This window comes from Schistocerca americana, unplaced genomic scaffold (genome assembly GCF_021461395.2).
Source record: "Schistocerca americana isolate TAMUIC-IGC-003095 unplaced genomic scaffold, iqSchAmer2.1 HiC_scaffold_470, whole genome shotgun sequence".
Lineage (NCBI taxonomy): Eukaryota > Metazoa > Arthropoda > Insecta > Orthoptera > Acrididae > Schistocerca > Schistocerca americana.
Genome location: NW_025726204.1, coordinates 24,189 through 46,483, shown reverse-complemented (window position 1 = coordinate 46,483; position 22,295 = coordinate 24,189). Strand labels below are relative to the sequence as shown.

General features: G+C 57.8%; 1 protein-coding gene across 1 annotated transcript; it reads left to right on the top strand.

The window, feature by feature from the left end:
* Window positions 1-10,467: 10,467 nt before the first annotated feature.
* On the top strand, window positions 10,468-11,070 carry LOC124584361 (histone H1-like; the record flags this gene model as incomplete). The annotated part of the gene is made up of 1 exon (XM_047131350.1): window positions 10,468-11,070. A coding segment is annotated over one exon (603 nt), but the record flags the coding sequence as incomplete, so codon positions are not given.
* Between the last annotated feature and the right edge of the window lie 11,225 nt (window positions 11,071-22,295).

The window sequence follows — 22,295 nt, the reverse complement described above, 5'->3', positions numbered from 1 at the left end:
GGAGCTCTGGAAGCGCAGGTCGGTCTTGAAGTCCTGGGCGATCTCGCGCACTAGGCGCTGGAATGGCAGCTTGCGGATGAGCAGCTCTGTGCTCTTCTGGTAGCGCCTGATTTCTCGCAGGGCGACGGTGCCCGGCCTGTAGCGGTGGGGCTTCTTGACGCCTCCGGTGGCGGGCGCGCTCTTCCTCGCCGCCTTGGTGGCGAGCTGTTTGCGCGGCGCCTTTCCGCCGGTGGACTTGCGGGCCGTTTGCTTTGTGCGGGCCATGGCGGTAGCGGTAGCGGTAGCGGAGCGGCGTGCGTGGAGGTTAGGTGCGGCGCGGCGTCCGGTGCTGCCTTGACAACGGGCCCGCGCGCCTCCGTGCTGCGCTTATATGCCCTCGGTTGCGCGTGGTGGGGGGAGGGCGGGCCAGAGTCTATATAGGGGGGCGGCGGGCGCGCTGGGCGCAGACCGTAGCCGACTCGCCAGCCGCTGCAGCTGCTGTTTGTGCACGTTTTGCTTTGCCCGAGGAAGGAAGGATGACAGGCCGCGGCAAGGGAGGAAAGGGGCTCGGCAAGGGTGGCGCCAAGCGGCACCGCAAGGTGTTGCGCGACAACATCCAGGGCATCACGAAGCCCGCCATCCGCCGCCTGGCTCGCAGGGGCGGCGTGAAGCGCATCTCTGGTCTGATCTACGAGGAGACCCGCGGGGTGCTGAAGGTGTTCCTGGAGAACGTGATCCGCGACGCGGTGACGTACACTGAGCACGCCAAGCGCAAGACTGTGACGGCCATGGACGTGGTGTACGCCCTGAAGAGGCAGGGGCGCACCCTGTACGGTTTCGGCGGTTAGGCTGCGTCGCAGCGGGCGCTGGCCTTCCCGCGGCCGTGCTTGTGGGTGGGAGAGACTAGAAAACGGCCCTTTTCAGGGCCACCACACTGTTCGGAAGTTGAAAAGTGCGAAAGAGTCTGTGTTGTTGCTGCGTGTGTGCGCGCTGTGTTGTTTGTTTGTTTGTTTCTTTCTTTCCGTTTGAGCGACGTGATGTGACTGGGAGGGGAGAAGGAAAGGAAACGTGTCATGTGGCTGGCTGTGTGTGGAGCTGCTTCGTTTGTGTGTCTTTGTATCGATCGCGACGGAGATGGCGGGCGGGCTGTGTGTTGTTGTGCGAGAGGCGGTGATTATTTGCTTGCGTGGTTTGTCTCTGTGTGTTTGTTTGCGGCGGCGTTGGGGTTTCCGAGGCAAGGCGTGTGGGCATAGGCGGCCGGATCAGCTGTTTCGTTCGTGTCGACGGCCGTTGCGCGCGGGAGTGGAGGGCGGTGTGTCGACACGCCTCCCTTTAACAATGGTCATTATTGCTGCCGTTGTCGGTTTGGAAGGCGACTGCGACGGTGCAAAATGTGTGCGTGTGTGTGTGTGTTGGGCCACACGGGCTGTGTGGACGACAAGATGGCGGACGTGCGCCGGCGGCGGCTGTGCTGTGACAGTGCAAAGTTAAAACAAAACAAGGTGCGGCGAGGACGACTGAAATTTTGCTTTGGACGTAGGTTTGTGTGGTGGCCCTGAAAAGGGCCGATTGTTGTGGGCCGAGCCGGCAAAGCGCGTTGCGTGCAGGGGAGCACGCGGCGCTGCGATTGCCTGGCCTCCTTTAGGCCTTCTTCTCGGTCTTCTTTGGCAGCAGGACGGCCTGGATGTTGGGCAGGACACCACCCTGTGCGATGGTGACGCCCGACAGGAGCTTGTTGAGCTCCTCGTCGTTGCGGATGGCAAGCTGCAGGTGGCGCGGGATGATGCGCGTCTTCTTGTTGTCGCGGGCCGCGTTTCCGGCCAGCTCGAGCACCTCAGCCGCGAGGTACTCCATGACGGCGGCGAGGTAGACGGGCGCCCCGGCGCCGACGCGCTCTGCGTAGTTTCCCTTGCGCAGGAGGCGGTGGATTCTGCCGACCGGGAACTGGAGCCCAGCCCTGCTTGAGCGGGACTTTGACTTGCCCTTGACTTTGCCTCCCTTTCCGCGTCCGGACATGGCGATGGGCTAGCGACGGTGCACACGAAACGGAAACGAAAACGACCGGTGCGAGCGGCAGCGAGTCGAGCAGCGGAGTGCGTGCCGGCGCAGCCGGGGTGGGGGTGCTTTATGGGCTCGGGTGCGGCGGCCGGTTGCGCGCGCGCCCCATTGGTCGGCGGCCGCAACAGGGCGAGCTGGTAAAGGTGCGGCGGCGGCTGGCGGCGGGTGCCACTGTGTGGGGAGACGCTGACTAGAGCGGAGCGCTTGCTACTGGTGTTGCTGCTGCCGTACGTTGGTTGGAGATGCCGCCCAAGACTAGCGGGAAGGCCGCCAAGAAGGCTGGCAAGGCGCAGAAGAACATTTCGAAGGGCGACAAGAAGAAGAAGCGCAAGAGGAAGGAGAGCTATGCCATCTACATCTACAAGGTGCTGAAGCAGGTGCACCCTGACACGGGCATCTCGTCGAAGGCGATGAGCATCATGAACAGCTTCGTGAACGACATTTTCGAGCGCATTGCGGCCGAGGCTTCTCGCCTGGCGCACTACAACAAGCGCTCGACCATCACGTCCCGCGAGATCCAGACCGCTGTGCGGCTGTTGCTGCCTGGCGAGCTGGCCAAGCACGCCGTGAGCGAGGGCACGAAGGCGGTGACCAAGTACACGAGCTCCAAGTAAGGAGGTGGCTCTGGAATGGAAGGAAGGATGGAGAAGGCTCCTCCGTTGCGAGAGCGGCGAAACGGCCCTTTTCAGGGCCACCAACTTGCCTTTTGCGGGAAGGGCGGAATTGTTGTTGTTGTTGTTGTTTGTGTGGACGGCTGTGATGTATGTGTGCATTTTGATTGTGGGTGGGGGGGCGCGTCAAAGCGTGTTGCGCGGGGTACGGCCACGAGGTTGGTCGCCGTGGCGTGGAATGGTGGCACGCCTCGTTGGCGTGGTTTTTGACCCATTGGTGTTGTTGGGGTGTGTGTGTGTTTGTGTGTTACCCGTCTGCGAGGGGGGACAGTGCGATCGGCGACTTTTGTGTCACCGTAACGACGGCCGTTTGCGGGTTTGTTTTTTTGCACATCATACATGGCGAGGGTGAAATGTGAAATGTTTTTGTTTGGTTTGTTTTTGCCGCCCACTATTCCCTTTGCTGTACGCCGAGTTTGACAATGGTGCGACGTAACTGCAGCGTGGAGGTGTGTGAGTGACGTTGAAATGAACGTGCCATTAAGACGCATTGTTGTTGTATTGTACTGTACGTGTACGGCGACACGCACGATGATGTACCATTCGACTCTGATGTTTGATAGCCGTGTCTGACTGATTGCGTACGACGCACGCACACACCGATGTCGTCATTCAAGATGCACGCTAGACGGCGGCGGCGGCGGCGGCGCCGGTCGTTTGTTTGGCGAATGTCTGTACACGTGTTTGTCTGTGTCCATCCGGTATGTATTTGTTTGTTTGTTTGAAAGTGTTTTGTGTGTCGGTGACGTGGTCCGATCCGTCGCCCCCTGAGTAACTGTCGATCGGCGCGATAGACCGGCGTCACGCAACTGAACCGAAGTCTTGGGCACACCCGTCATACTGTTGTACACCGTCGCGCTGAGAACGGTAACGAAAGGTTGACTCTGATCGGTCGAATGTCTGGGCAGAACGTGAGGAATGAGGCAAGAGTGCAAGGAGGGGGGGGCAAAAGAGAGAGGAAGGGAAAAAGGGGAGAAACGCATTCGTAGAGCAACGGAACGTTCCCGTGTCGGAGGCGTATTGGAGCCGCACTGAAATGCGTTTAACGGCGGCGCGGCTGCAAGTGTCTGCCGTGGTGAACGTTACCTTTGACGGCTGCATTGGGCTTTGCCTTTGCTTTCGCTTTCGCTTTCGCTTTCCCGGATGTACGTAACGTTTGTTGATATGGTTCTGAGGAAGAGTGTATGACAGTGCCGTGCCGTCCATGTTCGTGTGCCCTCCCATTGTGTGTATGCTATTGTCTGTGTACTTGAATGATGTATGTAGGTGTTAGTGGACATGTTTTACCAGTGGGGGGAAATGGATCGTCGATAGTTGCCGTCACTCTGTCACGGTCGAGATGACGCACCCTCCGTACAGAAAGGTGTCGAGAAAGTGAGTGTGTGTGTGTGTGTGTGTGTGTGTGTGTGCGTGCGTGCGTCCGTGAATTGGCAGTGTTTGGAGGTGGGCGTGCCCTGCATGTGGCCCGGAAAAGGCTGTTCGTTAGGCGGTAGTGTTGTGTGGACAGGGGAGGGGCATGCGTAACGCTGCTGGCATGGCATTTCGGGAGATGGGAGGGGGCAAACGAGGAAACGAGGAGCGGCGGCCAAAGACGGGACGGGGAGGGGCGCGGTGTGGGTGGCTTGCGCCTGTGCTCGGCGTTGTGGTTTGTGCAAAAGAGGAGGAGAAAAACAATGTGAGTTGCCAGGGAGGGGAGCGGTGTTGTGTTGTGGTTGTCGTGGTGTAGCCGCAGACGCGGCTGTCAGTGAACGTGGCGAGACGGACGGATGCGCGGAGGGGCGGGGGCGGGGGCGGCGCATTTCGCCGGTGCCGTGCCGTGCCGTGCCGTGCCTGAAAGCCGCGTGGTCGCTGTGTTGTTGGTGGCGTGGGGGCGAGGAGAGTACCGTACGGGTGTGCTTGTGCGCCGGAAATGGCACACTGCGCCCGCCCGTCTTGGAGGCTGATGGCTGTGGTGTGGAAATGGGGCGCGGTGATGTTGAAGCACAGAAAAGAAACCAAGAAAACGGAAGGCGTGATGCGGCGGTGGTGGTGAGAGCGGGAAAAACAAAACAAAAGAAAAAAAACAACAAAAAAAAAGAAGGAAAAACAACAAGAAACAAAAAAGAAAACAAAAAGTCTATCAATATTAAAATGTAAATGGAAATGGAAATGGACCCAGGTATAACCTCCCTGCACAAATAGCAGAGAGTCCGATGATAATAAAAATGTGCCAGAATGTTAACGTCCCTACAAAACAAACCCAACGATAATATTAATGAAAGAGTGAACCGTATGTAACATTGCAACAGACATAATGAAACCTGATAAATTGTATAAGGGCAGCAGCCGTTGACCTTTGGCCCTGTATTCAGAATAAAAAGAGCCAAAGATCGTTACCCCAATGAAAAAGACACTGAAACACGTATGTAACATAGTAGCGATGGCGAGACATTGTAGCATCTGTGACCAGAGAGTTTGCGCTGGACTGCGCGAGTGTTGCGAGCGGTTCTCAGTCAGTCAGTCAGTCTGTGTAGTTGAGGGCTGTACTCTGTCAGTAGTCGTCGCGTGCAGTACGCTAATAGTCGTCATGCAGAGCGGTCGGTCAGTAGTAGCAGCCGAGTGCGGTTGTGTGATGTAGGCGGTCGGCAACACTGGTCAAGATGGTGAATAAGGTATACTGTTAATTAATATAATCATTAGATAATGAGAAATTGTATTTATTGTAATTATGCTCCAACAAGTTCCCCAATAATAATTTTTATTTCAAAAGCATTTTTCAAACATTTAATCTTTTATTGAACTAAAGAGTTCGTTCCACTTCTTTGAAGAAAAATGTCACTAAAATCACAAAAAAAGAGAATATTATTATTTGCAATGCAGTTCCTCCAAGCGCTGCGCAACAACCAGAGCAGAAATGTGACATCCATTTATTCGGAGGTAAGACTTTAATTCCGATTGTTTTGCACAGGGCCAAAGACCGATATTTCGGTTTAATTGAAGTTTCTTGTCACTGAACGGACTTTTTTAAATGTTGTGTGAAGACTTTATATTTGAGTCAGATTGCGAATTGCACATTGTTGTTGCCATTTTCAATACCTCTCATTGTGGGCGAGGTTACAATTAGCGCAATGTCCATTAGCATCCGTAAATAACATTGTCCATTATTTTAAATATTGCTGGGAGGTTACAACACACACACAAAACAAAAAACAAAAAGAAACAAAAAATTGCATTTATATCCGCTCCTCGATTGTAGATACCCCTTACACAGCTGTGTGCAATGAATGAGTGCTGGCTGGTAATTAATTGCACTCCTTGGAGGGAAATGCCATAGGAAGTAGTCTTTAAAAAGTGAATGTTTTTCGTTAAGAGACAAAAGTTACTTTAGAAAAAAAGTAATAGTGGGGCTTGTGTTGTTGAACAAAATAAGTACAATGAACATACGTTATCAGATTTGCGCAATGCAGCGTCACACCACCTCTTGATTATAACACAATATACTATACATCGTCCCGAACCGTGACCAGAGTCGCGAGACGAGCAGAGCACGCCGCCGACGCCCGCTCAGTACAACCGTCCACCCGCTACTACTGTCGACCGACTACTACCTCTCCCGACTCGCGCTACAATATATATAACAACTGTTCCTGGCGACCCGGTGCGTGCCACTACTGTCGTCTGGCGCGGTCCAAGCGCCGACTAGCAGCGATAAAGAACTCTCTGGTCAGACAGAGATGCTGTCATGCCTCGCCATCGCTCTGGTAATGAATACATACGTGTTGCAGCGTGCGTACCACCGGAACACGCAGTGGCGGAGCCAAAGACTGTGTTGTCGAGGTCGAGTGCGAGTGGGAAGAGAGGCAGCGTCGGCACGGAGATGCAAGCGAGCGCGAGACGCACGGGGGCTGCGGCGTGGCGCGTTTGCGGTCGGCGCCTTTGGTGGCAACGGCCGGGACAAGCAGCGGTGTATGGTGTGGTGCGGGGCGGACAGGGGCGGCGGTGGACGGGGAGGAGGCGGCGCGACGACGGCATGGGGGCGAAAACGGGACGGGGGACGGCGGATGTTGAGAGGCGTCACGCGCGGACAGGACACAGACACAGAGACACACAGAGTGGAAAGGGAGGGTGCGCGGTAGTAGTTGGGAATGTGCGTACCGTGCGGGATGGGAGTGGGCGAGGAACACGGTCGTGGCCCCTGTTTTGGGTGCGTGTGATGACGTCGGTGTGTTGTGGGAAGGGAAGGTGCTGTGGCGGCGGCGCGTAATGGGCGTAGGCCGAAAAGAGAAAGGAACGTGGGCAGTGTGTTGGCAAGCGTCGGTTCGACTGCGACGTTGATGGGCAGGGCAGGGCAAGGTTAATGGTGGTAGGAGTAGGCGTGTGGGCGCAAAAAATCTGCCGCTGCAGGCGGTGCCGTAACCGCCATGGCGGGAAGGAGAGAGGGCCAAAGAAAGAAAGAAAGAAGAAAAAAAAGGAGGGGGGGGGGGGCGAAAGTGGAGAGGCGGTGGTGTGAGAAGGGCGGGGGCGGAAGGAAGGCAGGAAGGACAAGAGGCGAGGCGACGGCTTGCTTTGTGTATCGGTCGGTCTCTGGCTATGCTTCGTTTTCTGCAGCAGGGTCGGTGCGCGGCGTGGCTCGCGGCAGTGGGAACGCCTGGTGGCTGGACGGCCAGCAATGCGGTTGGATGGGCGGCCACAGCACCGCACCTGTGCCCGAGGAGGAGACGCTGGCGGCGGGCCCTGAGGTGAGGCCGGCTCGGCTGGGGCTGTGGATGTGTAGGTGTGCGCCGCTGCTGCAACAACGAGTAAAACGCGAGAAGAAGGGATGGCGGTAGAGAGGAAAAAAAAAAAAAAGGTCGTGTTGTGTTGATGCGCAGGCAGACGCGTACAGAGGGACGAGCCCGGTCTGCAGCAGGGTGTGGCCGTGCCGAGTGCAGAGCAGCGGCGGCTCGGTTCGGTTCGGCCCGGCCCGGCGGGCCGCGCTGTTGTCGCGGACGTGAGCGCCCCCTGGCGGGTGGCCGGAGGCGGCGCGGCGTGTTGGACGTGTGGCTGGTGGCAGTGCACAATTTGCGAGTGGCTGGCGGTGTGGTGTGGCGGTTGGCGCGTCGGGCGGCGGAGAGGTATGTGTTGCGGGCGCCCTTTGCTGCGCTGCGTCGTTGCGTGTGCCGTACAGGGCGGGCGCTTGTCGACTGTGTGGGCGGTGTGGCGAATTGGCGTGAAACGGCTGCCGAGAGGTGTGTGGTAGCGAGCCGGTCGGTGGTGTCAGTGCGAAGGGGAATGTGCGTGCGTTTGGCGGTTTCGGTGTGCTTTTTGCGGCGTGAGAGTGGGAATTAGTGGGGCCGGCTGTTGTGTTGGTTCCTTGTGTCTTGTGTCGCGTAGCTTGATGGCAACGTGGAAGGACGCCGGTTTCGTTTCGAGCCTTGCGTGTGGTTGTCGACGTTGACTGGTTGGCGTGTGCCGATGCACGTGCATGTGTGGGTCGCGAGTGCGTTTTTGGCTGGCTGTGTGTGTGTGTGTGTGTGTGTTTTGGGGGGGAAGGGGGAGGCGGTGGTGAAAGTGCAGTCGTTGCCACGGGCGTCGTCGGGTGGGGCTGGGGCTGTGCGTCGTGGCGGAAAGGTGGTAGGTTGCGGGAAGCGAGCCCGTCGTTGACGGTGTCGCGTGAGTTGTGAATCGAGTGGGGCGCGGGGCGCGGGACAGGAGCAGCGTGCCGCTGCGTCGTGGTCGTCAGCAGAGGCTGTGCGTGTGCTTGTCCTTTTTGTGGGCGGTTCGTGCGAGGCGTTTTTGTTTTGTGTTGCCCTAGTTGTTAGTTTATTTTGTTTGTGTTTGTTATTTTGAGACGACGACTGGTTGGTGGCGTGCGCGCGAAGTGGCGGTGTGCGCTTCCCGTGTCGTTTGTGTTGTTTGGTTTTTTTGTTTTTGTGTGTTTTTTTTTTTTTTTTTTTTTGCACTGGGCCCCGGTGGGTGGGTGCGTGTGTGTCGATTGCCGGCTGGCGAGAGGTGCGCCATCGGCGGGGTGGGTCGCCGGCACAAGTAGAGGCGGCGGCGTTGTTGCTGTTGTTGTGTGGTGTTTGTTTTGTTCGGCTGTGTCGGCGAGCTGTGTTGCGGTGCGTGTGAATGGTGGTGCAAAAGTGCTGGCGTTGGGGCTGCGACTGCGACGGCGGCGAGCCGCGGGCGCGCCATTGATAGTGATGTTGTGAACAGCGGCTGTGTACGGTAGTGGTGTTGTTGTAGCACGACGTGCATCCGGGCCGGCGCGGAAAGCGCAGTTGCGGGCGGTTGCCCTTCGGTGCCAGCCATGTCGCGTGAGCGGCGGGTTGCTCTGGTGTCGACACGTGGTGCTCTGGGTTGTTGTGTGGTGCCCTTTGGCCGGTGGGGGTGGTTCGCGTGTGTCTCGTTCGCGCTCGGTGTCTGGTCGTGGTCGTGGTCGTGCTGCTCCCCCGTCTGTCGGCGGTTTCCGACGTCGTCTGTACGTTTTTGTTCGTTTGCGGCGTGCCTGCCGACGTCGTCCCGTCGCGACCTTTCAACCGAAAGTGTGGCGCCCGAAGGTGAACGAACGTAACCCTGACCTCGGCGCTTTACGCTGAGCCGAGCGAACCGAACCGAACCTAACGTGTGGTGTGGCGAGGTGAGCTCAGCCTGTGAGCCCCTAACGTCTACGTAAGGTAAGCTGTCCGGCTCACGCCTCACGTTTGAACGCTTTTGTAACCTACGTTTGACGCTTCTTAACCTAGCACTGACCCCTTAACCTAACGTGTAACCTAACCTAACCTAACCTAACCTAACCTAACCTCTGACGCCTGACGTGTTTGAATGCTTAACCTAAGTTTGACGCTTAACCTAACCCAAGTCCCCTTAACCTAACCCACGTCCACCTAACCTAACCTAACGTAGACGTGTAAACGTAATGTGTAACGCGTAACGTGTAAGGTCGGCTGTCGTGTGTGCTTGACGGCAGATTGGGTTGGTCTGTAGATTCGGATTGCGGTTTGCCTCGGTCGAGGGGTTGGGTCGGAAGCGGCGAGGGGCGGCGGCGCCTGTTGCGCAGGCGGCGTCCGTTTGCGGCGGGCAATTGTTGAGAAACGGCTGTGAATGTTGGCGGGCGAGAGGAGGAGGACGGCGCGCGATGTGGCCCGACGGCTGCGGGCCGATCGGGAAACGGCGGGAGGGCGACGGAAGGCGATGGGGCGGCGGAGGCGCGTTTGCACGGCCGTCATCGCCGCACGCCTCGGCTTGTGTGGCTGTGGCGCCGGCCGCGCTGGCCGGGCTGCCGCGGCGACGGTGTGGGAGTTTTGCCGAAGGTTTGGCCATTGTGGCGGGTCGTCGGCTGGGGCTGTGGGGGCGGCATTTGGGCGGGGGCGGCGATTCTCGGCGGGCCGACCCAGGCTGTAGCGCGCGGTAGCTGCAGTTTGGCCGTGGTTTGCGGCGCTGCCGTGGCGACTGGTTGGCGACTGTGGTGTGGCTGTGTGTAGCCCCATCCTCGGTGGTTTGAAAGGCGCGGGCGGTTGTGGCGCAGGTTTGGGGCTGCTCCGCACAGGCTGTCGGACGTTGGGCGGTAGCAAGCGCGGGAGGCGCGGCGCGGCGGCGCGCAGAGTGGCGGCCGCTCTCTCGGCCGTCCGCGCCCGCCCGCGACACTGGCTGGGCCTTGTGATTCTCTGCTCTTGTGCTTGCGTGCCTGCCGTCCCGCTCGCTCTCGCTGTGTGTTACGCGCGTCGTCGAAATGGCAGATCAGGCGGCTACGAACGAGACTGCTGCGGCACCCGCCGCCACCGGCACTACGAAGAAGGCCAAGTCTGCGTCGTCTGCGAAGAAGCCGCGCGCCAAGCCTGCGCACCCGCGCACCTCTGAGATGGTGACGGCCGCCATCAAGAGTCTGAAGGAGCGCGGCGGGTCGTCGCTGCAGGCGATCAAGAAGTACATAGCCGCGCACTACAAGCTGGACGCGGAGAAGCTGGCGCCGTTTATCAAGAAGTACCTCAAGTCGGCCGTCGTGGCGGGCGAGCTGGTGCAGACGAAGGGGAAGGGCGCGTCCGGCTCGTTCAAGCTTGCCGGCGCCGGCGGCGGGGGGGCGGCCGAGGGCGGCAAGGCTCGTGCTGGCGGTGCCAAGAAGAAGCGCGCCGCTCCGGCCAGCAAGGAGAAGAAGGGCGCCCGTGCGGCCGGCGCAAAGAAGGCTGGTGGCGTGAAGGCGGCGACCGGTCGGAAGGCGGGCGCCGCCAAGAAGGCGTCTGCGGCGTCGGCCGCTCCCGCGGGTGCGAAGAAGGCGGCTGCGGCCAAGCCGGCCAAGGCCAAGTCGCCGTCGAAGGCGAAGAAGGCCGCCAAGGTTCCGACGAAGAAGCCGAAGGCGCCGCGCCCGAAGAAGGCGACGACGCCGTCTAAGGCGAAGGCTTCGCCCAAGAAGAAGAAGTAGAGTAGAGGAGAAAGAGATGGGAAAGGAAGGGTTTGGCGCTTGACTCCGTCGTCCCCACCCCCCGTCGTCGTCTAGTGGCGCGCAAGAGACGCGCGGCCCAAAACGGCCCTTCTCAGGGCCATCAAAGCACGTCGGGGAAGGTTTTGATTGTCGTGTTGCGTTTGGTGTGGGTGTCTGTCTGGCGTTTCTGTATGCCCGTGGGGATGCTGTTTGCGTGCCGTGGTGGTTGGATTGCGGGGGTCGGTGGCGGGTGTGGGCGGCGGTAGCGGTAAGCGGTGTTGTTGTTGTTGTTGTTGTCGTGGTTGATTGTCGCCGTGTTTGTTTTGTGGCGGCGGCCGACGGTTGGTTTTCTGTCACGTTGTTTTGTTTGAATACGTTGGTTGGCTTGCCTGCGTTCGTTCTTCTCGGATGTCTGTCTTGTCGAGTCGTGTCTGGTCTTTGTTTTGTTCCTTTGTGTGTGTGTGTGTTATGTTTTGCAACGGGGGGGCACGTTGAGATGCGGAAGGAGTCGGCGGGGATTTCGGTGGCGTGTAGAGCGAGCGAGCGCGCCTGCCTGGCCGTTGGCCGTCGGAGTGGAGTGCGGGTTTTTTTTGTTTTCGAAACGAAAGCGGCGGCCGGCCAGCCACCCGTGCGGTGTGACGTCGGCCGTTGGGTATTGTGCGCTTTGAGCGCCGGGGAGGGATGATGTGTGATTGTTGCGCGCTGCTAGCAGGCAGGCAGAGTGAGCGGGTGTGGCGGACGGACGGGAAGTGGTGGTTTTTGTTTTTGGGTTGCGGGGCGAGAGGCAGGCGACCGACAAAGTTTGCTCGCGACGGAGAGATGTTAGTGGCCCTGAAAAGGGCCGTTTTTGTTTGTGCGGTGCGGTGCCGCGGCGCGGTTTAGGCGCGCTCGCCGCGGATGCGGCGCGCGAGCTGGATGTCCTTGGGCATGATGGTGACGCGCTTGGCGTGGATTGCGCACAGGTTGGTGTCTTCGAAGAGGCCGACGAGGTAGGCCTCGCTGGCCTCCTGCAGGGCCATGACTGCGGAGCTCTGGAAGCGCAGGTCGGTCTTGAAGTCCTGGGCGATCTCGCGCACTAGGCGCTGGAATGGCAGCTTGCGGATGAGCAGCTCTGTGCTCTTCTGGTAGCGCCTGATTTCTCGCAGGGCGACGGTGCCCGGCCTGTAGCGGTGGGGCTTCTTGACGCCTCCGGTGGCGGGCGCGCTCTTCCTCGCCGCCTTGGTGGCGAGCTGTTTGCGCGGCGCCTTTCCGCCGGTGGACTTGCGGGCCGTTTGCTTTGTGCGGGCCATGGCGGTAGCGGTAGCGGTAGCGGAGCGGCGTGCGTGGAGGTTAGGTGCGGCGCGGCGTCCGGTGCTGCCTTGACAACGGGCCCGCGCGCCTCCGTGCTGCGCTTATATGCCCTCGGTTGCGCGTGGTGGGGGGAGGGCGGGCCAGAGTCTATATAGGGGGGCGGCGGGCGCGCTGGGCGCAGACCGTAGCCGACTCGCCAGCCGCTGCAGCTGCTGTTTGTGCACGTTTTGCTTTGCCCGAGGAAGGAAGGATGACAGGCCGCGGCAAGGGAGGAAAGGGGCTCGGCAAGGGTGGCGCCAAGCGGCACCGCAAGGTGTTGCGCGACAACATCCAGGGCATCACGAAGCCCGCCATCCGCCGCCTGGCTCGCAGGGGCGGCGTGAAGCGCATCTCTGGTCTGATCTACGAGGAGACCCGCGGGGTGCTGAAGGTGTTCCTGGAGAACGTGATCCGCGACGCGGTGACGTACACTGAGCACGCCAAGCGCAAGACTGTGACGGCCATGGACGTGGTGTACGCCCTGAAGAGGCAGGGGCGCACCCTGTACGGTTTCGGCGGTTAGGCTGCGTCGCAGCGGGCGCTGGCCTTCCCGCGGCCGTGCTTGTGGGTGGGAGAGACTAGAAAACGGCCCTTTTCAGGGCCACCACACTGTTCGGAAGTTGAAAAGTGCGAAAGAGTCTGTGTTGTTGCTGCGTGTGTGCGCGCTGTGTTGTTTGTTTGTTTGTTTCTTTCTTTCCGTTTGAGCGACGTGATGTGACTGGGAGGGGAGAAGGAAAGGAAACGTGTCATGTGGCTGGCTGTGTGTGGAGCTGCTTCGTTTGTGTGTTTGTTATTGTGTGTCTTTGTATCGATCGCGACGGAGATGGCGGGCGGGCTGTGTGTTGTTGTGCGAGAGGCGGTGATTATTTGCTTGCGTGGTTTGTCTCTGTGTGTTTGTTTGCGGCGGCGTTGGGGTTTCCGAGGCAAGGCGTGTGGGCATAGGCGGCCGGATCAGCTGTTTCGTTCGTGTCGACGGCCGTTGCGCGCGGGAGTGGAGGGCGGTGTGTCGACACGCCTCCCTTTAACAATGGTCATTATTGCTGCCGTTGTCGGTTTGGAAGGCGACTGCGACGGTGCAAAATGTGTGCGTGTGTGTGTGTGTTGGGCCACACGGGCTGTGTGGACGACAAGATGGCGGACGTGCGCCGGCGGCGGCTGTGCTGTGACAGTGCAAAGTTAAAACAAAACAAGGTGCGGCGAGGACGACTGAAATTTTGCTTTGGACGTAGGTTTGTGTGGTGGCCCTGAAAAGGGCCGATTGTTGTGGGCCGAGCCGGCAAAGCGCGTTGCGTGCAGGGGAGCACGCGGCGCTGCGATTGCCTGGCCTCCTTTAGGCCTTCTTCTCGGTCTTCTTTGGCAGCAGGACGGCCTGGATGTTGGGCAGGACACCACCCTGTGCGATGGTGACGCCCGACAGGAGCTTGTTGAGCTCCTCGTCGTTGCGGATGGCAAGCTGCAGGTGGCGCGGGATGATGCGCGTCTTCTTGTTGTCGCGGGCCGCGTTTCCGGCCAGCTCGAGCACCTCAGCCGCGAGGTACTCCATGACGGCGGCGAGGTAGACGGGCGCCCCGGCGCCGACGCGCTCTGCGTAGTTTCCCTTGCGCAGGAGGCGGTGGATTCTGCCGACCGGGAACTGGAGCCCAGCCCTGCTTGAGCGGGACTTTGACTTGCCCTTGACTTTGCCTCCCTTTCCGCGTCCGGACATGGCGATGGGCTAGCGACGGTGCACACGAAACGGAAACGAAAACGACCGGTGCGAGCGGCAGCGAGTCGAGCAGCGGAGTGCGTGCCGGCGCAGCCGCTGCTGCTGCTGCTGCTGCTGCTGCACTCATCTAATACTTTCCCCTCTTTGGGGAAGTGTGAGGGGGAGTTTATAGCCTTTTGGCTTTTACTCCCCTGTGTACATGTGTGTGTGATTTTTCTATATATTTTTGGTGTCTGTGATATGTGATGAATTGTTGTGTGTGTATCTGGGACTTGCCTGAGGTAGGCGAGATGATTGGTGATATATGGGAAGGAACTGGATTAGGGATTGGGTATTGGGATTTTTCTCTTCGACTTAATCGTCGAAGATCGTCCTAGGGCGCTTGTGTTTGTCACGGGACATGTCATACCGACCAAGGGAGTGGATGAGTGCATTTCCGGATCTGGAAGTACCTTCATAGAAGGCCCTTGCCAGATCCTGGAAACGCTCTCTCAGGAGTGGGATATCGGCTGCGGCGTGCAGGTCGTCTGTGGGGAAACCGAGAGGTAGATGCAGTGCCCTTCTGAGGGCGCGGTTCTGCAGCCTCTGGAGTTTGTCCAGGTGCTGCTTCGCCGCGTATCCCCAGACAGGGCACGCATACTCCATTACTGGCCGGATCAGGGCCTGATAGACGTTCAGTGCTACTGGGCAGGGAAGGGAGCTGTTTGTGTTCAGGATAGGGTATAGGATGGACATTCTGGCGCAGACCTTCCTGTGGACCTCGTCTATGTGGGGTTTCCACGTGAGACGAGAGTCCAAGGTTACGCCAAGGTACTTGGCGGTTCTGCGCCAGGGGAGTTGGGTTCCATTTAGGTGGAGGTGGAGGGGGGGACGTTGAGGAGGTTCGCGCCTTCCGAGCCTGCGGGTAATCAGCATTGCCTGCGTCTTTTCCGAGTTGATGGTGATGCGCCAGCGACGGGCCCAGGTTTCTGTGTCATCTAAAACCCTTTGTAGCCTACGAATGACCAGGTCCTTGTTCGCATTTCTCGTGTAAAAGGCTGTGTCATCGGCGTACTGCGCGGTGTGCACCAGGGGGGCCGTTGGAGTGTCCGCAGTGTACAAGCTGTACAATACGGGCCCCAGGACCGATCCCTGTGGCACTCCAGCACGAATGCGCCTTCTGGTGGAGGTGGCAGTTTCTACTTTGACGGAGAAAGTCCTATTCGTGAGGTAGCTCTTGATTAGCTGAACTATGCTCCCTGGAAACCCTTGTGAGTATAACTTGTAGAGTAGCCCTCTATGCCATACTGAATCAAAGGCTTTGGCTACGTCTAGTAGCACTATCCCGCAGTAGCCTCTGTGGTTGAAGCCCTCTGTGGCTGCTTCAACCATTCTCATGACCTGTTGTGGGGCAGAGTGGTTCTGCCGGAATCCAAATTGGAAATCCGGCAGAATTTGCTCTCTGGTAATATGTTCTTGCATGGGTTTTAGCAGGAGGCGCTCATAGATCTTGCTGAGTGTTGGCAAGAGGCTAATCGGCCTGTAGTGCTGCGGGAATAGAGGGTCTTTTCCTGGTTTGTGTATCGCGACCACTTCCGCATGTTTCCAGCAAGCTGGGAACTCACGGGAACGAGTAATCTCGTTGAGGACGTTCGCGAGGTGTGTGATCGCTGTGGGTGGGAGTTTTTTGACTAACTGGTTTGTGACACTGTCGTGCCCTGGCGCCTTTTTTGTAGGGAGGGACCTGATTACTCTTGCCACGTCCTCGGGGGCAAAAAGTATGGGTTCGTCCTCTGGGTCCTCCTCAGCATTGAGGAAGACAGCCAGTTGACGACTGACTACCTCTTCATGCTCTTCATCCTCGGGTTCTGCCGTTTGGAACTGCTTCTCGAAGGAGTCGGCGAGGGCGTTGGCCTTCTCAGCGTTGCTGTAGACCAATCCCCGCTCGCCGTGCAGTGGCGGCATCCTAGCGCGTCTTTTTGTGAATTGTTTGGTTGCTTGCCAAAGTGTATGATCGTCTACTTTGAGAGCTGTGAGGCGGTTTTGCCATTGCTGGTTTCTGTGCTCATTGAGCGCTACCTTCAGTTCTCTCTGTAGACGATTGAGCAGCCTCCTGGTGGCCTGATTTCTGGTGATCTTCCACTCTTTTGCCACTCTGTTCTTGTGACGGATTTGAGCTAGTAAGTGTTCCGGGAGCTGTATTTGCGGTGGAGGGCCATCCCTTTGTGGTGGGGTGGCCTCTTCCGCTGCCTGCAAGATGGTGCCTGTCAAGTCTAGTAGCGCTTGATCTACTGTTTCGGCAGTAGGTGGCGGAGCGCGAGCGATATCAGAGGCGACAGTTTCTTGGTATCGCTCCCAGTCTATTCGTTTGTAAGACGTCTGGTACCGTGGGAGTGCTACCCATTCTCCCACATCGACTTCTAGAATCACTGGGTTGTGGTCGGAGGACATTCTGTTGATTGTCCTTGCGGTCACAAATCCTGCGATCCTCCTAGTGAGAGCTATGTCTAACACATCGGGCCTGCTTCCGTTTTTCGGAAAATGTGTGGGCTCGACTGGACCCCATGTTTCGAAGTGGTGGGCGCGCGCTAGTTGTTGCAGCTTGGCGCCTGCTCTGGAGGTTACTCTAGAATTCCAGTCAGGGTGTTTGGCATTGAAGTCTCCCCCTATTACGAGTTTGCCTTCAATTTGCCCTAGAGCAGCTATGTCTCCCTCATCTATCTGGTCATGTGGGGGTCGGTAGACTGCAACAATTGTTAGGGGTCCAGTGGCAGTGGTTACTTCCACTGCCACTGCTTCGATTTTGTTGGTAGCTGGTAAGAATACCTGGTGGTGGGGGATCCCTCTTTTTACGTATATGGCCACTCCTCCGCCTTGGGTTGGCCTGTCTTTACGGTAGCTAATGTAGTTGGGAACTGTCGCTTTTACTCCCGGTTTCAGGTGGGTTTCCCCCATCATGCATATGTCGATGGAGAACTCCTTCATGAGTTCTCTGAACTCGACCTCTTGATTAACAATGCCGTCTGCGTTAAAGACGCACATTGTCAGGCCTTGAATATTCGGGCGTCTATTCATGATGGGGTGTTGATACTACTGGGGAAGTCGCAGAGGGGAGCGACTGCTGGACTGTTGCCTGAAGGGCGACGAGGATCTGTGTGTTTTGCTTTTGGGCTTCCCTGAATTCCTTCATCATTTCCATGACGAGGTTCATGGTCTGCACCATCACGCCTAACAACTGATCCATGGGGGGGGAGTGTGTGTGGGGTTCCCTAGAGCTTCCTCCGTCATGGAGGACCTGGTCGTTGTTGCTGTGTGTTTCCCGGTGTTGTTGTTGTGATAGTGTCTGGTGTTGCGATGATTGGGCCACGCTTTCATGGTTTTTCGGAGGAGAAACCACTTCCGCGTAAGTCGCCCTCGGTGTGTCCGGCCTTGGTTTTACCCAGGCCTTGTCTGTGTGTGTTGTCATGTTTTGGTGTCTTGTGTGTCTGGATGGGTTCGTGGTGTTTCCTTTTCGTGTGTGGGGGGCGGCCTTTGCGCCCTTTGCCTGTTGTGTGTGTTTTTTATGGACCTCGCAACCTTGGTAGCCCGCTGTGTGGTTTTTGCCACACAGCGCGCACCTTATTTGCGGGTCCGTGTGTTTTACGTTACAAGTTCTTGTGTCATGGGCCTCGGCGCATTTTCTGCACCTCACTGCCATGGAGCAGTGTGCCGCAATGTGGTTGAGGCCCTGACATCTGAAGCACTGCACCGTCTTGTTTTTGCGGCGCAGTGGTTCAGTGGTCACAGGGACCGCCAGAATCATCTTAATGTCCCTTTTGTTTTGTGGGACGTCCGGCAGTGTCACCTGATACAGGGGCCATTTGCTCCCAATGTTTCCCATCTGTTGGACCGCCTTGACGATGTACCCCTGGGCAGTCAGGTCTGTTTTGATCGCCTGGGGGGCCACTCGTCTTGGTAGGTCCCTGATGACTATGTTTTTATTACGTGTTTTTGTTGTGGGGAAAGTGTAGTGGGGTATGTTTTTGCTGTTCAGAAGTATTCTTATTGTGGTGTAGTGCTCGAGTGTGATTAATGTAATTTTTATTTTGTCACCACCAGCAGGTTTCGCCTTGAAATTGCCTCCCCCGATTGCTGTTTTTAGCATTTCGTAGAGTTCCTCGTAGTTCTCAGTGAACTCTGCGACGATCGGAGGGAGGTGGTGGGTGACATGATTTTGTGTTTGTGTTGTAGTGTCTTGTGGTGCCTCTGGCTCATCGGCCACCGCCTGGAACCTGTTCGGGGTGGGTTCCACTCCCCGGGCCGGCGGGAGCCTCGGCTGGCGAAAGGTTTTCCTCGCCAGCACGAAACCATCCGAATCCTGCCCGTTTATGCGGTTCCCTTCCAGTTCCGGTGTTTCCTGGTCCCCTCCTAGGACGACGACAGGTGCTGTCGGGGGCGCGGGCTCCTCAGAGGGTGTGGAAGTGGTTGGGATGGGGGTGGAGGATTGCTTTTTCCCCTTGGAGTGCTTCTCCTGCTTGTTCTTCCTTACACGCCTTTGTCGGGATGTGGTGGACTTGAGTGGGGGGGATTTTAGGAACTGGGATCGGGTAGGGGGTTGGATGGCAGTTGCGGGTTTGGGGAGGATCTTAGTCGGTTGACTGGGCTTCTGCTTGCCATTTAGGCTGCGGATATGCTCAGCAAGGAGGCCACAGCCGTTGGCAAGCAGGAGAGGGCTGAGGAGAGCGGAGGGAGGGGCGGGATCGCAAGTCCTGACGATGTATTTATCTGTCTGCGTTTTATGTAGTTTTGCCATGTCGGTAGCGGAAAGGGGGCTTGCTGCCAGGTTATTGTCAGTTGCCACCTTTGTTGTCACCGTTAGGTTTTCCGGTGGCATTGCTGACCCTACTATTACGATGGCAGACGCGGAATTCTGGACGGGGGCGGCGGAAAACCTCTCTGTGGTTCCGCGGCCCGCTTCCAGGTCCTGGCCTACTTTTTCCCTATTCTTGGGGGGGGCAGAGACTGACTCTGCGGCAGCTGAGGTGCTCGAGATGGCCGGCCGCGCGGCCCGCGGCAACAAGAAAACGCGCCTCGTGTCGTCGGCGGAAAGAGACCGCCGCGACCCCAAGGCGCCACCCAAGCTCGACATTCCACAACGGCGAGAAGACACGACAACTCTGCCAGGCGACGCCATGCAAAATTTTCTCCAAGTGCCGTCCGTGCTAAGACCTAGGCGCAAGTGCCCGTCAATGTTTTAATAAAAACAGAGCCGGAGAACACTTCTGTTTGTACTCCCGTACTAGCGGGGGCCTATGGCTGACAGTACGCGAGTGAGAGGAGCGGTGCTCAACCCTCGACTGCTACTCAGCGAGTGCCGGCGCAGCCGGGGTGGGGGTGCTTTATGGGCTCGGGTGCGGCGGCCGGTTGCGCGCGCGCCCCATTGGTCGGCGGCCGCAACAGGGCGAGCTGGTAAAGGTGCGGCGGCGGCTGGCGGCGGGTGCCACTGTGTGGGGAGACGCTGACTAGAGCGGAGCGCTTGCTACTGGTGTTGCTGCTGCCGTACGTTGGTTGGAGATGCCGCCCAAGACTAGCGGGAAGGCCGCCAAGAAGGCTGGCAAGGCGCAGAAGAACATTTCGAAGGGCGACAAGAAGAAGAAGCGCAAGAGGAAGGAGAGCTATGCCATCTACATCTACAAGGTGCTGAAGCAGGTGCACCCTGACACGGGCATCTCGTCGAAGGCGATGAGCATCATGAACAGCTTCGTGAACGACATTTTCGAGCGCATTGCGGCCGAGGCTTCTCGCCTGGCGCACTACAACAAGCGCTCGACCATCACGTCCCGCGAGATCCAGACCGCTGTGCGGCTGTTGCTGCCTGGCGAGCTGGCCAAGCACGCCGTGAGCGAGGGCACGAAGGCGGTGACCAAGTACACGAGCTCCAAGTAAGGAGGTGGCTCTGGAATGGAAGGAAGGATGGAGAAGGCTCCTCCGTTGCGAGAGCGGCGAAACGGCCCTTTTCAGGGCCACCAACTTGCCTTTTGCGGGAAGGGCGGAATTGTTGTTGTTGTTGTTGTTTGTGTGGACGGCTGTGATGTATGTGTGCATTTTGATTGTGGGTGGGGGGGCGCGTCAAAGCGTGTTGCGCGGGGTACGGCCACGAGGTTGGTCGCCGTGGCGTGGAATGGTGGCACGCCTCGTTGGCGTGGTTTTTGACCCATTGGTGTTGTTGGGGTGTGTGTGTGTTTGTGTGTTACCCGTCTGCGAGGGGGGACAGTGCGATCGGCGACTTTTGTGTCACCGTAACGACGGCCGTTTGCGGGTTTGTTTTTTTGCACATCATACATGGCGAGGGTGAAATGTGAAATGTTTTTGTTTGGTTTGTTTTTGCCGCCCACTATTCCCTTTGCTGTACGCCGAGTTTGACAATGGTGCGACGTAACTGCAGCGTGGAGGTGTGTGAGTGACGTTGAAATGAACGTGCCATTAAGACGCATTGTTGTTGTATTGTACTGTACGTGTACGGCGACACGCACGATGATGTACCATTCGACTCTGATGTTTGATAGCCGTGTCTGACTGATTGCGTACGACGCACGCACACCGATGTCGTCATTCAAGATGCACGCTAGACGGCGGCGGCGGCGGCGGCGCCGGTCGTTTGTTTGGCGAATGTCTGTACACGTGTTTGTCTGTGTCCATCCGGTATGTATTTGTTTGTTTGTTTGAAAGTGTTTTGTGTGTCGGTGACGTGGTCCGATCCGTCGCCCCCTGAGTAACTGTCGATCGGCGCGATAGACCGGCGTCACGCAACTGAACCGAAGTCTTGGGCACACCCGTCATACTGTTGTACACCGTCGCGCTGAGAACGGTAACGAAAGGTTGACTCTGATCGGTCGAATGTCTGGGCAGAACGTGAGGAATGAGGCAAGAGTGCAAGGAGGGGGGGGCAAAAGAGAGAGGAAGGGAAAAAGGGGAGAAACGCATTCGTAGAGCAACGGAACGTTCCCGTGTCGGAGGCGTATTGGAGCCGCACTGAAATGCGTTTAACGGCGGCGCGGCTGCAAGTGTCTGCCGTGGTGAACGTTACCTTTGACGGCTGCATTGGGCTTTGCCTTTGCTTTCGCTTTCGCTTTCGCTTTCCCGGATGTACGTAACGTTTGTTGATATGGTTCTGAGGAAGAGTGTATGACAGTGCCGTGCCGTCCATGTTCGTGTGCCCTCCCATTGTGTGTATGCTATTGTCTGTGTACTTGAATGATGTATGTAGGTGTTAGTGGACATGTTTTACCAGTGGGGGGAAATGGATCGTCGATAGTTGCCGTCACTCTGTCACGGTCGAGATGACGCACCCTCCGTACAGAAAGGTGTCGAGAAAGTGAGTGTGTGTGTGTGTGTGTGTGTGTGTGTGTGCGTGCGTGCGTCCGTGAATTGGCAGTGTTTGGAGGTGGGCGTGCCCTGCATGTGGCCCGGAAAAGGCTGTTCGTTAGGCGGTAGTGTTGTGTGGACAGGGGAGGGGCATGCGTAACGCTGCTGGCATGGCATTTCGGGAGATGGGAGGGGGCAAACGAGGAAACGAGGAGCGGCGGCCAAAGACGGGACGGGGAGGGGCGCGGTGTGGGTGGCTTGCGCCTGTGCTCGGCGTTGTGGTTTGTGCAAAAGAGGAGGAGAAAAACAATGTGAGTTGCCAGGGAGGGGAGCGGTGTTGTGTTGTGGTTGTCGTGGTGTAGCCGCAGACGCGGCTGTCAGTGAACGTGGCGAGACGGACGGATGCGCGGAGGGGCGGGGGCGGGGGCGGCGCATTTCGCCGGTGCCGTGCCGTGCCGTGCCGTGCCTGAAAGCCGCGTGGTCGCTGTGTTGTTGGTGGCGTGGGGGCGAGGAGAGTACCGTACGGGTGTGCTTGTGCGCCGGAAATGGCACACTGCGCCCGCCCGTCTTGGAGGCTGATGGCTGTGGTGTGGAAATGGGGCGCGGTGATGTTGAAGCACAGAAAAGAAACCAAGAAAACGGAAGGCGTGATGCGGCGGTGGTGGTGAGAGCGGGAAAAACAAAACAAAAGAAAAAAAACAACAAAAAAAAAGAAGGAAAAACAACAAGAAACAAAAAAGAAAACAAAAAGTCTATCAATATTAAAATGTAAATGGAAATGGAAATGGACCCAGGTATAACCTCCCTGCACAAATAGCAGAGAGTCCGATGATAATAAAAATGTGCCAGAATG